The sequence below is a fragment of the Pocillopora verrucosa genome, chromosome 12 (assembly GCF_036669915.1).
Source record: "Pocillopora verrucosa isolate sample1 chromosome 12, ASM3666991v2, whole genome shotgun sequence".
In the NCBI taxonomy this organism is placed as follows: Eukaryota; Metazoa; Cnidaria; class Anthozoa; order Scleractinia; family Pocilloporidae; genus Pocillopora; species Pocillopora verrucosa.
In genome coordinates, this window is record NC_089323.1 from 13,378,382 (window position 1) to 13,391,421 (window position 13,040).

General features: G+C 40.1%; 1 protein-coding gene across 1 annotated transcript; it reads right to left on the bottom strand.

Annotated features, from left to right (window-relative positions):
* Positions 1-2,968: 2,968 nt before the first annotated feature.
* Positions 2,969-10,515, bottom strand: LOC131778389 (tetratricopeptide repeat protein 28-like). The gene is made up of 5 exons (XM_066158884.1): positions 10,449-10,515; positions 10,172-10,237; positions 9,530-9,691; positions 9,108-9,260; positions 2,969-4,959 (listed from the first exon to the last, which is right to left on the bottom strand). The coding sequence occupies exons 1-5, from the start codon at positions 10,513-10,515 to the stop codon at positions 2,969-2,971; spliced, it is 2,439 nt and encodes an 812-aa protein (XP_066014981.1).
* Positions 10,516-13,040: the final 2,525 nt, after the last annotated feature.

Below are 13,040 nucleotides of genomic sequence, written 5' to 3' on the forward strand. Positions count from 1 at the left end.
GGTGTCCCGTGGGAATCTCGGCGGGAACTTGCGAAAATACCGGCGTAAACTCCAGAGGGTAAGGACATCAAGGAACTCGTCTTTTTTGTCTCATAAACAAACAATTCATTCTTTCACAAATTTACGAAGACGGTACAATCGAGAAACCGTTTTTAACCCGTAACTGAGTGTCATCACCATTTAATACAGGTTAACAACAAAAGACAAGAAAACAACATTTTAAACCATAATTCATCATTTTAATGTTTAGCTTATTTTAAAAAATCGCTCAAAAATGTATCTAATAACATCAACAAAATGATGATGCAGCGTAAAAACAGAACAATAAATTAGAATTCTAACAGTTAGACCTCTTGGTAATTAACCACCAAATCACTTGCGTAGTTTTATAAAGTAGTATTTGTTGGATACAAACAGTCACGAGAAGAGAGATAATCTTCGATGCGTTGAGGACATTTGAACTCTAAATACTAACATTGATTTTGGGAGACAAACATGGAATAAATTTTACTTCAGAGAGAATTCGTCATTTTATTCAAGTGGTTCGGCCCTAAGTAACCGTGCCATACAACCCGAATAGGCCGATGGGACTCAGTCAAGGATGACCACAACCGCTTACTAGAGACCACCGTCGAAAAGCGGTGAACATGACAATGTATAGGAGGAAAAAATTTGGGAATTTTTCAACCGACCGCTTAATACAGGTTCGACTATTAATTCCGAATTAGCTAATGAGCCCATGCAAAGAGCTCTATTCGCCTGTTCACCTATTCACCCAGTCGAGGGTCTCCATGGGGTTAACCGTTAGCCGTATATCGGTCAAAAACTAGTTGTTAGGCGTAAATATTGACAAATCTGAACCCTTAGTTTTAGAAAAAATTAACCTTAGAAATATTTCCTTCCTACAATGTGTTATTTTGTGTTAGTCTGGGTTAACCGCAGCAAAAACATGGCCACAATTTTAACTGTTAGCCGTAAAAAGTTCTCCTTGTTCGGCCCCTCCTCAGTTTTACGAAAGTTTCGGTTTTTTTAACAGGCTGTTTTAGTTAAGTTTGCAGTCGTGAAAAATAAATTCATTAATATTTTCCACACTCGAGGAACCGCACCGATCTAGGGTACCTCCCATGATGAGGACGCTTTCTATAAACAGAATAACGCACCATCTCCCAAAGTGAAAGGTAATTTCTTTTTTCTTGCCTCTTCAACAATATATGACTAAATATCATGTCGCTCTCCATGCTACAAAAACGCGTCGCGTGACATCCTAAGGAACAGCTGCCAATGAAAGTGGCAGATATAAAATCTGAAAATATCGAAGTTTATCTCTCATTTAATAACTCTATCCAAGGAAATAGAAAGAGGTTGAGCGAATAAGACATAGGTGCACTCACTACTCCAAACGACAAGGTCTGAAAAAACATCATATCTGTCACATAACGTGCTAAAGAAGTGCGTCGCGTGACATCCTAAGAAACGGTTGCTAATGATCAATATTAGCAGTTATACAGTCAGAAAATATCGAAGTTTATCTCTCATTCAATAAACCTATTGAAAGAAATGGGCAAATGTTATCAAGCGAACAAGACATAGGCGCGCTCACTACTTCAAACGACAAGAAATGTCTTATGCAGGTTGATGTAGAAATTTTCTTCCCTTTGTTATGGATTTCCTCTTCCATTCTAACAAAATATCAACCGACTTGTTTCATTGTTTCACATTCAAATGTTAGTTTATTGTACTTAGATAATAGGTAAACAATTTAATCGAAGAAAATAAACAAAATCATTTGGCTCCAATTTTCTAGCTCGTTCTGAGCTTTCTTAAATTCTGTGTAGGCTAGTAACTAAAATTAAAATAACACTTCTCGTTTTGCCTTTGGACGATTAGTTTAAACAATATACTTAAAATGCATCGTTCTGCTTGTAAAAAATAACACAATTTATCGCATTCAAAATTAAAGGAGAAATCTCAGAAAATCAACTAATAAGAAGACTAAATCCTGGCCATTACGGCCAAAACCTGTCATTTTAAGTCTAGATAAACCTAATTCTGATCGGCAGAAACTAACTTTAAGTACCAATGACTGGGGTACAAATCCTCGAAAAGTTAATCACAATTTTCATGTGACATAAACTAAGATAGCTGAGCAATCGGAAAAACTGATTATTGTCCAATTTCCATGGAAATTCTCCATGCACGCACATGGCTGTAACAGCTTTGCATCACTCATTAGACTAAAACCGATTGAGAAAAATTTTGTAAAAGAACTGAGGAAAACGTTTTCAAGAGGTTTCAACTTCCACGTAAACGTAACGCCTTAATCCTCTTAGTAGTTAATACTTAGATTAAAAATAACTTTTTACATAGCTAGTCATGATGATTTCAAGACATATGAAGAAAAACAGTAGTTTCAGCAGGATATCAAAGACGAAGCTCGTAAGAGCAGTTCAGACAAGCAAAAAGTCAACTTTTGAATCAAAGGAAATCCGTTCTCTTGTTAAACTTGACTTTGGCCGTCTTTTGTTTCTTCCTGCTTTGAAAAGAAGACTCTTGAGAAGGATTTCATAAGTAGCTTACTGGTGTCTGGTCCGAATATCAGCGTTTGCAGGTATCCGAAAACACTCTGGGATTCCAATGCTCACTGCCTTAACTGAAGAATAAAAAAAGCTCAGTTTAGGGAGGATGGTTGAGTTTCCATGAAATATTTCCTAGCACATGCGGAAACGATACATTGCATAACAGGATTATTTTAAAATAAATTTGCTTTTTTACTATCATGTTTCCTAACGAGAATGTCATCATTGTAAACGTGTCCACTTGATTGTACTGCATCTCAATTTGCCGGAGCAAAAACTAAATTCGTAACCCAACTGAAAGGAAAATAACACGCAAGTATCACTGCTCATACATAAGCTACAATTATGATTTAAGGTAATTTTGTATTGAACAGAATGTATAAACAGAATATTTACTTGTTTCGGCTTCCAATATCCTTGAAATCCAGGTTGACGTCGTCACCAATGAGTACAAATGGTGCCCAGTAAATCACCTCCCTGAACTTTTCAATTTCTCTCATACACTTCATGGCCTGATTTAGAGCTTCACTTGCCTTCTTGCCTTTGGTAAGTGCATCGTAAAAGAAACTCATGAACTCCAGGGTTCCCTCGTCGCCAATCGCCCACAAGGTTGCCACAACAGATCTAGCACCGGCAGCCAAAAGTGCACGCGCCATGCCGACCACACCCTCGGCCATGACCTCCCCACGAGCAGTGTGACAGCAGCTAAGTACAACCAGACGTGCTCGCAACCCAGCTTCTACGACATCTTGCATCGTCAGTAGATAGTCTTTCTCTTGCGGCTGAGGGTTTTCTCTAGTGGTGTTTGGTGCCAGGATAACTTCTCCAGTTTCCATTTTACCGTGTGCTGCTATGTGAACTAAGGCCACTGATGATATTCGTTTTAACACTTCATCTTTTGTTGCCATTTCTCCAGTGAGGGGAGAAACATTTAGGACACGTCCGATCATCTCCACTTCTTTCCTTGCTCCTGGAAGTTGCACCAAAAGTCTTTCCTCATAGATGATATGTTTGAAACATGGGTCGCCGACAAGCAATGCACCAGTCTTCAAGTGAAAGTCAGCTGGACAATCATTAATTAGTTTCAACGTCGTCAGGGAGGGAAGCACACGAATTCTGAAAGAATTACTTAGATATGATGAGTTGGAGTCCTCCAACGCTGCATAAGGTACGAGGCAAAATGGCCCCTCTGGAACGAAGGTGATATTGTCGTGGCCTTTGATCAGGTTAGCAATAGGAGCAACGATGATGTCATGTAGCTTCTTTAAAGCACTTGATTGGGAGTGCCTCACATCAACTCGACTCACATCATTGGCCACTTTCTCTTCTTTCGGCGAATCAAGCAGAGGATTTTCGATTGTAACAGTATCTCTTGCACCGATCTCCTTAAGAGCAGTTTTGTTTAGTAGCTGGATGAAAACTTCCAATTCATTCTCATACTTATAATTGTTGACGTGTACCTGTCTCATCTGGATGTTATCTTCACTGACGCAAACCCAGAAGTAAACGCATGGTCCACTTATAGCTATGAAAACTGTGCTCAGTGGAACCCAACTCAGAGATGCGCTGTGCGTTGAAGAATCTCGAGGCTGATATTTTGCGGCCATAAGATCTCTCAGAGCTTGAGCACGTCCTTTCTCTGCGGCAAGAAGAGCCTTTACAACTTGACCTTGTTTGAGATTTATACGCCACAAGTCTTTGTATGCACTTTGGTGCCGATCACGATAACTAATCTTCCACTGATCGTTGAGGTGAAGACTGGCCCTAATATCATCATACAACTCTACACTCGAGTGATAATAGTCAAAGGCCATCATAAGATTTCCTTGGCACTCGAAACTGCTTCCAAGGGAATGGAGTGAGCATGCCTCCCCAGTCCTGTCTCCCACTTCTTTGGATATTTCTAGATGACGTTGATAACACTCCATCGCCGCTTTCAACTCTCTTTGACGGAAATGAAACTTGCCGAGACAGCAATAACTCCTACCCTCTCCTAACTTGTCTCCCACTTCTTTAGCAATTTCTAGATGACGTTGAAGGTACATGATGGCTGTTTTGAACTGCCCTAAAACATGATAAGTGCAGCCGAGACGGCCATAACTTATTCCCTCTCCGGCCTTGTCTCCCACTTCTTTAACAATTTCTAGATGACGTTGGTGGTACTCGATTGCTGTTTTAAACTTTCTTAGATATCTATAACCGTTGCCGAGATTGCCATAACTTCTTCCCTCTCCGGCCTTGTCTCCCACTTCTTTAGCAATTTCTAGATAACGTTGATAGTACCCGATTGCTGTTTTGAACTCTCCTAGACCTTCATAAGCGCAGCCCAGATTGCAATAACTTTTTCCCTCTTCGGCCTTGTCTCCCACTTCTTTAGCAATTTCTAGATGACGTTGATGGTACCCGATTGCTGTTTTGAACTCTCCTAGACCTTGATAAGCGTTGCCGAGATTGCCATAACTTCTTCCCTCTCCGGCCTTGTCTCCCACTTCTTTAGCAATTTCTAGATCACGTTGATAGTACCCGATTGCTGTTTTGAACTCTCCTAGACCTTCATAAGCGCAGCCCAGATTGCAATAACTTTTTCCCTCTCCGGCCTTGTCTCCCACTTCTTTAGCAATTTCTAGATCACGTTGATAGTACCCGATTGCTGTTTTGAACCCTCCTAGACCTTGATAAGCGTTGCCGAGATTGCCATAACTTCTTCCCTCTCCGGCCTTGTCTCCCACTTCTTTAGCAATTTCTAGATCACGTTGATGGTACTTGATGGCTGTTTTGAACTCTCCTAGACCTTGATAAGCGCAGCCGAGATTGCCATAACTTGCTCCCTCTCCGGCCTTGTCTCCCACTTCTTTAGCAATTTCTAGATGACGTTGATGGTACTTGATGGCTGTTTTGAACTCTCCTAGACATGTATAAGCGTTGCCGAGACGGCCATAACTTCTTCCCTCTCCGGCCTTGTCTCCCACTTCTTTAGCAATTTCTAGATGACGTTGATGGTACTTGATGGCTGTTTTGAACTCTCCTAGACCTTGATAAGCGCAGCCGAGAGTGCCATAACTTCTTCCCTCTCCGGCCTTGTCTCCCACCTCTTTAGCAATTTCTAGATAACGTTGATGGTACCCGATTGCTGTTTTGAACTCTCCTAGACCTTGATAAGCGCAGCCGAGATTGCAATGACTTCTTCCCTCTCCGGCTTTGTCTCCCACTTCTTTAGCAATTTCTAGATGACGTTCATGGTACTTGATGGCTGTTTTGAACTCTCCAAGACCTTGATAAGCGTTGCCGAGATTGCCATAACTTGTTCCTTCTCCGGCCTTGTCTCCCACTTCTTTAGCAATTGCTAGATGACGTTGATGGTACTTGATGGCTGTTTTGAACACTCCTAGACATCTATAAGCGTTGCCGAGATTGCCATAACTTGTTCCTTCTCCGGCCTTGTCTCCCACTTCTTTAGCAATTTCTAGATGACGTTGATGGTACTTGATGGCTGTTTTGAACTGTCCTAGACCTTGATAAGCATTGCCGAGATTGCCATAACTTGTTCCTTCTCCGGCCTTGTCTACCACTTCTTTAGCAATTTCTAGATGACGTTGATGGTACTTGATGGCTGTTTTGAACTGTCCTAGACCTTGATAAGCGTTGCCGAGATTGCCATAACTTGTTCCTTCTCCGGCCTTGTTTCCCACTTCTTTAGCAATTTCTAGATGACGTTGATGGTACTTGATGGCTGTTTTGAACTCTCCTAGACCTTGAAAAGCGTTGCCAAGATTGGCATAACTTCTTCCCTCTCCGGCCTGGTCTCCCACTTCTTTAGCAATTTCTAGATGACGTTGATGGTACCTGAGGGCTGATTTGAACACTCCTAGACATCTATAAGCGTTGCCGAGATTGCCATAACTTGTTCCTTCTCCGGCCTTGTTTCCCACTTCTTTAGCAATTTCTAGATGACGTTGATGGTACTTGATGGCTGTTTTGAACTCTCCAAGACCTTGATAAGCGTTGCCGAGATTGCCATAACTTGTTCCTTCTCCGGCCTTGTCTCCCACTTCTTTAGCAATTTCTAGATGACGTTCATGGTACTTGATGGCTGTTTTGAACACTCCTAGACATCTATAAGCGTTGCCGAGATTGCCATAACTTGTTCCTTCTCCGGCCTTGTCTCCCACTTCTTTAGCAATTTCTAGATGACGTTGATGGTACTTGACGGCTGTTTTGAACTCTCCTAGACATCTATAGGCGTTGCCGAGATTGCCATAACTTGTTCCTTCTCCGGCCTTGTCTACCACTTCTTTAGCAATTTCTAGATGACGTTGATGGTGCTTGATGGCTGTTTTGAACTGTCCTAGACCTTGATAAGCATTGCCGAGATTGCCATAACTTGTTCCTTCTCCGGCCTTGTCTCGCACTTCTTTAGCAATTTCTAGATGACGTTGATGGTACTCGATGGCTGTTTTGAGCTCTCCTAGACCTTGATAAGCGTTGCCGAGATTGCCATAACTTGTTCCCTCTCCGGCCTGGTCTCCCACTTCTTTAGCAATTTCTAGATGACGTTGATGGTACTTGATGGCTGTCTTGAACTCTCCTAGGCCTTTATAAGCGTTGCCGAGATTGCCATAACTTGTTCCTTCTCCGGCCTTGTTTCCCACTTCTTTAGCAATTTCTAGATGACGTTGATGGTACTTGATGGCTGTTTTGAACTCTCCTAGACCTTTATAAGCGTTGCCGAGATTGCCATAACTTGTTCCTTCTCCGGCCTTGTTTCCCACTTCTTTAGCAATTTCTAGATGACGTTGATGGTACTTGATGGCTGTTTTGAACTCTCCAAGACCTTGATAAGCGTTGCCGAGATTGCCTTAACTTGTTCCTTCTCCGGCCTTGTCTCGCACTTCTTTAGCAATTTCTAGATGACGTGGATGGTACTTGATGGCTGTTTTGAACTCTCCTAGACATCTATAAGCGTTGCCGAGATTGCCATAACTTGTTCCTTCTCCGGCCTTGTCTACCACTTCTTTAGCAATTTCTAGATGACGTTGATGGTACTCGATGGCTGTTTTGAACTGTCCTAGACCTTGATAAGCGTTGCCGAGATTGCCATAACTTGTTCCTTCTCCGGCCTTGTCTCGCACTTCTTTAGCAATTTCTAGATGACGTTGATGGTACTCGATGGCTGTTTTGAACTCTCCTAGACCTTTATAAGCGTTGCCGAGATTGCCATAACTTGTTCCCTCTCCGGCCTGGTCTCTCACCTTTTTAGCAATTTCTAGATGACGTTGATGGTACTTGATGGCTGTCTTGAACTCTCCTAGACCTTTATAAGCGTTGCCGAGATTGCCATAACTTCTTCCCTCTCCGGCCTTGTCTCCCCCTTCTTTAGCAATTTCTAGATGACGTTGATGGTACTCGATGGCTGTTTTGATCTGTCCTAGACCTTGATAAGCGTTGCCGAGATTGCAATAACTATTTGCTATGACTATTAGTTGAGCTTTAGTTTTCTTCATTAATTGAAGCAGACGTTCGTTATTGTTTTCAAGCTTAAAACGTGTCAAGGGTAGATAAATCATGAGTGGGTTTGCGAAAATGCAACAGAAATAAGTATTTTAAAAATAACGAGTATTAGATAGAACCCTAGAGATGGAATGATATTTCGAACGTGGGTTTTTTTGTAGAGACTTGATTTCAAGTTATTCGAGAGAGTTAACAAGCTCTAAAGCGCATTTATTATATTAGGCTCGGTCGTCATGGTGATGCTCGTCTCAAGACAAAAATGCGGGGTATTCAGCTCAAATTCTGGGAATTAGTTAATATGGCCTCTTCTGTTAAGTAAAGTTTCGTGGGATGAGACTGAGACTGAGATTTGAGACTGCTCAGTGCAGTTGAGAGAACATCGCTTGCATTATGTGTAAAAGAATCTCTCTGGAACGTATTGATTTTTCTTGAAACATTGCTCGCATTGCATCTTGGATCACGTGTTTAACATTCGTTAAAGGATACGGCCAATCCCATATGCAACCAGCTCCTCGCTTCTTTATACATGCAAAGTTCGACACAAGCTCTGGCTCCTGAAAAAGAGAGAATATTTGGTGGTGCGAGGTAATTTATCACTGTTAAGGTATAAACGTATTGATAAAATGGACTTAATTTTTAAGCGCTTTTCAGCACTTTTCGGGGAAGTTTTCGGGTAGACTGCATTGAGCAGTTTACAACTTTTGAAAGGGAGTTTTTCAGGTGCCTCCTTGCCGGGATTTTTAACGTCCCCTGCTAAGAGTTGAGAAGATGCAGGAAACGGGGGTTACGGTTTTCCGTCCATAACCGGGACAAGAATATCAAATCATTTGCAGATGTCACAGCTTAGGCGGTAGCACATTCTCCTCAGATATTTTACGACTCTGAGTGTTGTTCTGGTCTAGAGCTTCAACCCACGACCTCTGGCGCTCTTTTTGAGAGCTTATCGACATTTTTTTTTATGCTTTTTACCCACATAACAGACATTGACGCACCAGATACAATTGACACTTGGGGTGCAGTTACCTGCCACAAACCACACAATCCTCTTTGACGGAATCAGAGAATAGAATGTTGATGGCTCATGATTGAAAAACCCACCTTTCTTAATAGGTTTGATTAAAGTGGGTTCCAATTGAACAGCAACTGTTGCATCATCGAGACATTCCACGTATATTGCTGTGAAATTGAAGAAATTCGGTGTAAAAAAGAGGTCATCACATGCAATTGCACCAAAGACGCCTAAAAAAATTACAATTGCATAAATTGCAGTCCATTTACGAGGATCATTTCTTTGCTTAATTTTGATCTGCTAAAGGGTGATATCTCTTTCCATGCTTTTTTTCTGCAGTTGCTCAATTTTTTTCCTTTTTTTGAGGTAGATTGTGTATTCCGTTGTCTTGTTACGCTGCATGAGATATTTATATATTTAGGAATAAAATTGTTACCTAAACGGAAATGAGCTGTCGCCCTGTTGCTGTAAAGCTTGGCGTTCAGCCGTTTATCTTTGCAGTTGACTTGAAGTCCTTCCGTGTAGGAGTTTATCGCGTTATTAGCTTCTCCTTGTCTGTATTCTTTGTTACCTTTCTCCAGACATACTTTCGCTACCCCTGAAAGCACACCATTTTAGTGCTAATGATTTAATAATTAGTAATACGACCCTTGACCAATGATGCCAACTTCATACATCCAAACGAACTGCTAGATTAAAGGAGCTTAGAGCTATGAAAAACTAAAATAAGAAAAGTTTACTATCTGTGCATTTTGTTTGTGTTCAAGCTGTTGGAAGTCTGGGCTGTAGCTTGGCTATTACCAGTTCAAGTTTCTCGGTCTGCATTTGGGTCTAGAGGCTTTCTTAAACCTCCTTTTATACTTGGCTTACGTTTTCAAAAATATCAGAAATTTCACCGGGAGATCCTACTTTTTCCTTTGTTTTATATTTTACTGGAAACAAAGTTTGAAATTTGAAGAAACAATCTTTTGCTGTTTCAAAAACTTATCCACAGAACATGAGCAAATTTTGATGTAAATGTGACAAAAACTTCACTGGGCCGTCTTTAAAACAATCTTACTTCACCTGGTTTTCTTACCTCTTAAAGGGTCATTGTATACATCCAGTTCAGCGTCACTTGACGTAACTTGACTTTCCTCTGTCGCTGAAATTACCGAGAAGATATTTCAACTTTTTTATTGATCACAACTAAGTGCAATAACAACTAACGTTCTAATACTGGCGTATTTAGAGGATTCCTTTAAGCCGTCGAGTGGAAATGATCCAAAAAATTGTGCACCAGAATTAAGATATACTTAATCCACAAACAGTACAAAATCACTTTGACGAAGTCTTTCCCTGTTGCTTTTTCTCACCTGTGGCTGGAAACTCATTTTTCACCTCCAGTTCTTCTCCCGTTGTTTGGAGGTTGCTTTCTGCCATAGCTAGAAATAAAATTGAATCGATTGTACTACGCTACATTGTTAAAAATCAAAAAGAGGAGACTCAGATGAAAGTAACCTAAAGAAAACGTTGTATACTTAATCATACAGGAAGAGTGAGAATTTCAAAGTTTCCTCTGTCACGCTATTGCGATTGCGTGACGGCTCCAGTCAAGTTCTGCGGGTTGTGTCATATTTGTTTCTTTCAATTGTTCAATTGTTTGTCTGTTTGTTTTCGTAGTCTCATCTGCTGAAACGTCGTTCAAGGCTGCCCCTAATCAAAATGCGTGAGTTGCCATAAACATCCTAGTTATACCCAGTAGGCATGGATAAGTATGGATCAAAATTAATGCAATAAAAGATTCTTTCTCTCATTCCTTCCTTTTATCGCGTGTGGGGCTGAGAGAATTTGCGAAACTTATTCCAAACCGAAACACCTTCGAGGGTTTGCGTTACCGTCACGAATTCTAGCAACACCCCGCGAACCTATTGCGTAAAGAAACACATTTATCGACCCTGTTCTTCTACAAAGTGCATGTGTAAAATGTCCCTCAAACCTATCGAAAAATTGCTGGACAAAGTCTGTTTTTATCAACAGCATTATAAGTTATTGTCAATAAACTCCTTCATTAATTTTTTTTTTTGAAGGAACCAGTAAATTTAGAATAACTGAAAGAGCTGATCCCTCTCCAAATTATGTTGGGGAAGGATCCGATTTTTTCATCTCGATTTCAAAAAAGGCACTGAATACGAGGTTATTTTGAGGGACTGGAGAAGATGGCACTGGGAAGTGTCTTATTCATCAAAACTCTTGTTATCAAGAAACTTCATCTACAACTAAATGAAAGCCATGCGCAGCATAGCTTAATCTTGTAGGCCATCGAATGAAGTCACTGCCAGGTCATGAGCATTTGGCGGAGGAATTAGACTGAAAGCGAGATGAAACTGAAAAATTATTTGTGAAAGAATTGCTGATCAAAAAAGAATCTTTTGCAATATTATAGCGAATGGGAAATTAAGGACATTTCCATGAAGCTGCTCTAATCGGCTACCCGTGAGTGCAAAATGTGTTTTCTTTCGATTCCCACTTTGATTCCCACAGAAGGAAAAAAAGAAATGCTTGTAGCCTGTTAAATACCTCGTATGATGTCGTAACTAAACAGTATATTTTTTTCCTATGAATAACCGCTTTTCCAGCATTTTTGGCTGAAAACAGAGGTCACAGCGTTCGTCCTAAATGAAAACAAAACAAAACAAAAATCACAACGAAACTCGCGGATTCATTCGGTAATTCCATGGTGCATGAATATATTTTGTTATCGTGTGATACATCCTTTGATCCTTTACTGACGAAGCCTTCGTCTCGGTCCCGTCTTAAAATGTAGTGAGGGAAATTGGTCGATGTACAGCCTTCCTAAGCTCACACTTGTTCAGTAATGCACACGCATATATGAGGTATTAGATAAACACGCGTCGATACGAATTTTACCATCGAGTGTTCATGACATCTTTTACTCCTTCAAATAGATAATTCAATTCAAGCAGATAAATTCGTATCCATAGGCCGACGTGCATCATCCTTTTTATTCAAAAGATATTGATCGAAAATTTAAATCAAATACCATTTTTTAAATAGGAGCATCGAATACAGAGATCCGCTACACCGAAACTCAGCTCGCCGGAAAACCAATTCAATTTCGGACATTACAATACAACAATTTCTCATTACAAAAACTATTTCCTTTGAAAAATAATTGAATTCAGCTTCAGGTTAAAAAACAATTTAAAAAAAAGCCCGCATGGAATGAAAAACTGTCATGTTGATAAATTCGGTTCTAATGACGACCTTGATACTTTTATATGTGAAGATATAAATGGTACATTTGCAGCGTGCAGTGGAGATGTCACGTTTTGGAAACAGAAAAAATTCTGGTATTTCACCGACAACCATATTACCGTTATTATTACTATATATCGCGAATGTTACGATATCAGAGGAAACGTAAGGATTGTGGTTTTTTTTTCAATCTGGAGCTTTGCTTCAAACTTCGTTTGTTTTCGAGAGATATTTTCTGGTTTTGATATTGACGAGAGCTATAATTATATACAGCGTGTTATAAACTTGGAGTATTCTGATTACTTGTTTGCTGGATAATGTATTGATATTACAGGGATAATTTACAAGTTATATCACTTCTAGGAGTTTAAAGCTCAAGGAAATTGCATCGAGTGCAGAATATTAAACCACGAGTCAAAAAAAACCACTGAAATATCTTCACATCTAATAACAATAAACCGGGAAAATTCGACTGAATTAAAATTTAATTGTTGTCAGCCGCAAGAAAAATAAGATTGCGATCTTTCATTATGGATAACATGAGCTCTACGGCTCTAATCAGTTACAGAATGAAAATTGATTTGTACCTGTTAAACTGTTATCCTCTGAATCTTTCTATTCTACAGACGATGTCATTTGTTAATTCTACATGCCTGAAAATATCAAGAATAACATTTTGATTTACAACA